This window comes from Gopherus evgoodei, chromosome 21 (genome assembly GCF_007399415.2).
Source record: "Gopherus evgoodei ecotype Sinaloan lineage chromosome 21, rGopEvg1_v1.p, whole genome shotgun sequence".
NCBI classification, from domain to species: Eukaryota; Metazoa; Chordata; order Testudines; family Testudinidae; genus Gopherus; species Gopherus evgoodei.
The window spans coordinates 7799759-7802248 of NC_044342.1; the positions used below are offsets into that span (position 1 = coordinate 7799759).

The following is a 2490-nucleotide window of genomic DNA, read 5'->3' on the forward strand; positions in this document are numbered from 1 at the left end:
ACACTTTAAAAAATTTGGATAGAAAATTTTGGAACAAAAATTAAAGCTATAATACAAGACGAAAGACTGGCCTCCTTTAATTACATATGGAACAAATATCATCTATCACTGTCTCAAAGTTCCTTCTTTCAGTGGGAAAGCTCAAGTATTCATGCAAGAATGTCCGTGGTCTGTTTCTATTCAGATATTGGTCTGTTTCTATTCTTGCACCTTTAAGAGCATGTTAAGAAATATGGAAATAAAAGTCCTATTATAGGAATGACTTACAAGTGGCTTAATACTTTATGTTACCCTCTCAATCTCAGTCTCAAAGAAAAAATGGGAAAAGGAACCTAGCCATACTATCACAATTTCTCCCGACTACCCAGACTGGCTTAGCGAGCTCTCTTTGATGGCATTAATGAGAAAAATGACTCTGTCTTATAGAAACACTTGGAAAATATATGAAGGTATCTGGTCACACATGAAACTATTGCATGCTTTTGCAGTTTAGTATTTATTAGTCTTCGATACTCAGAGGATCTGTTCTCACGTTTACCTATTTAGTTACTTTAATGGTTGATAGCCTGGATGAACTCTGCGGGTTCAGGGTTTTTATTTGTTTACTTGCTTGATTCCAGGTTTACCAAATAAAGAGCACTGAATTTGGTTATTTATATGCTATATCCATCTTGGGCATTCATTTACAGATGTTCTGTTTTGTTATGTATTTATATTAAATGTCAAAACAACAAAGTTAAGGGTTAAAGAAGGTTCACTCATTCACACCATGGCATTCCACTATTCTTATTTTTCCTATTTCTCATTGCAATGGGAGAACCACTGGCTATTAGGGTTAGAGAGACTGAGATAACATCGGGAATAACGACCAAGCAGCTGTGTCAGTTTACACTTGCTAAGGATCAGCCCAATTTACCTAAATAAATACAACTGAATAGGAGATGCAAATGTAAAAAATGGTGAGTATCTTCTTGCTATAACTCAGGAGGGCTGACAAGGTCTTGGGCCACCTAAATCAGTCCTTTTAGACCAGAACTGATTTATTGCCATATCAATCACCCTGTCTAAAGCCTACATTTCTGGAGAGCTCTCCTCAGTGCCTCCTTGACCTCCTTGTTTCTCAGGCTGTAGATGAGGGGATTGATCAGGGGTGTCAAGACAGTGTAAAGGACAGAAAACACTTTGTTTGGGGCTCTGAGTGCACCGGTGTTTGGTAACATGTACACAGTAATTAGGGTCATATAGAAAATTGTAACCACGATAAGGTGAGAGGAGCAAGTGGAAAAGGCCTTTTGCCTCCCAGTGGTAGAAGGGATTCTCAGGATGGTGGAGATGATATAAGCATAAGATGTCAGAGTTAAAAGAAATGGGGGGACAGTGTCTATTGATGAAAATATGAGGATCACCAGGGTAACCAGACTGGTGTTGCTGCAGGAGAGCTTAATGACTGGAGTGAGATCACAAAAAAAATGATCAATTTCATTAGGGCCACAGAATGCTAATTGTGAAACCAAAGAAATTAATATGGTAATAAGTATGAATGAACTTATCCAAGATCCGGCTGCTAACTGAATACAGAATCTGCCATTCATACAGGTGACATAGTGCAGCGGTTTACAAATTGCTAAGTAGCGATCAAAAGACATCACAGTTAGCAGATAACACTCCGTGGTCAGTAGAAGAGCAAAGCAGTAAAATTGTATGATGCATTGGCTGACAGAAATGGTCCTGTTTCCAGTCAGGAGACTGGCCAGCAGCCTGGGCAGTATGGTGGAGGTGTAGGAGATCTCCAAGCAGGACAAGTTCCCCAGGAAGAAGTACATGGGTGTGTGCAGGTGCTGATCAGCCAAGACTAGTGCCACAATGAGCATGTTCGCAGCCATGGTGACTACATAGATCACTAGAAATAAAAGGAAGAAAAGAATGCGTAGTTCAGGGAGGTTCTCAAATCCCAGCAGGATGAATTCTGTGACAGACGTTTGATTTTCCCCTTCTCCTTTCTCCATGAGATGTACGTCGGTTTCCTCTTTCTGCTCTCTCCATATGACCTATCTAGTGATGGAGAAAAAGTAATAATTAGTTAGTGTGGATGCTGTACCATGAATCTGGGTGGATTTCTCTCTATTTGATTCCATAATAGTTCACACTACATTGTTTATATTCATTCACAATCAAAACAAAACAAAAACAAAAAACCTGTGTCACACTCAGGCCTTGCACAGAAATTTGGAACAGAGAATTCCCCCCCTCTGCTTGTCCAATAAAGCAACAACACAGTTAACTGATCACTTTCTTCCCTTGTCCACAGGTTTTTGGTTTTTTCATGTATGGATTAAGAAGTTTTAAGGCCCAAAAGGGCTATTAGATCCTGTATAACACACACTGTGGTTTTCCCCAGTTTCCCTCACCTGGAACTCAATAACCTGTGTTCGGCTAATGAAGAACTTCTAGAAAAGCCTCCGGGCCAGATCTTTAAGGCTATTTAGCCAC

At 39.8% G+C, this 2490-nt stretch overlaps 1 protein-coding gene across 1 annotated transcript; it reads right to left on the bottom strand.

Annotated features, from left to right (window-relative positions):
- Nucleotides 1–1064: 1064 nt before the first annotated feature.
- Nucleotides 1065–2006, bottom strand: LOC115637883 (olfactory receptor 11A1-like). The gene has a single exon (XM_030539481.1). It carries the CDS (start codon nucleotides 2004–2006, stop codon nucleotides 1065–1067), a length of 942 nt encoding a protein of 313 aa, XP_030395341.1.
- Nucleotides 2007–2490: the final 484 nt, after the last annotated feature.

What these genes read in the sequence shown, in the direction of transcription:
- LOC115637883 (XM_030539481.1), bottom strand. Translation starts at nt 2,006, where the DNA reads ATGGAGAAAGGAGAAGGGGAAAATCAAACGTCTGTCACAGAATTCATC.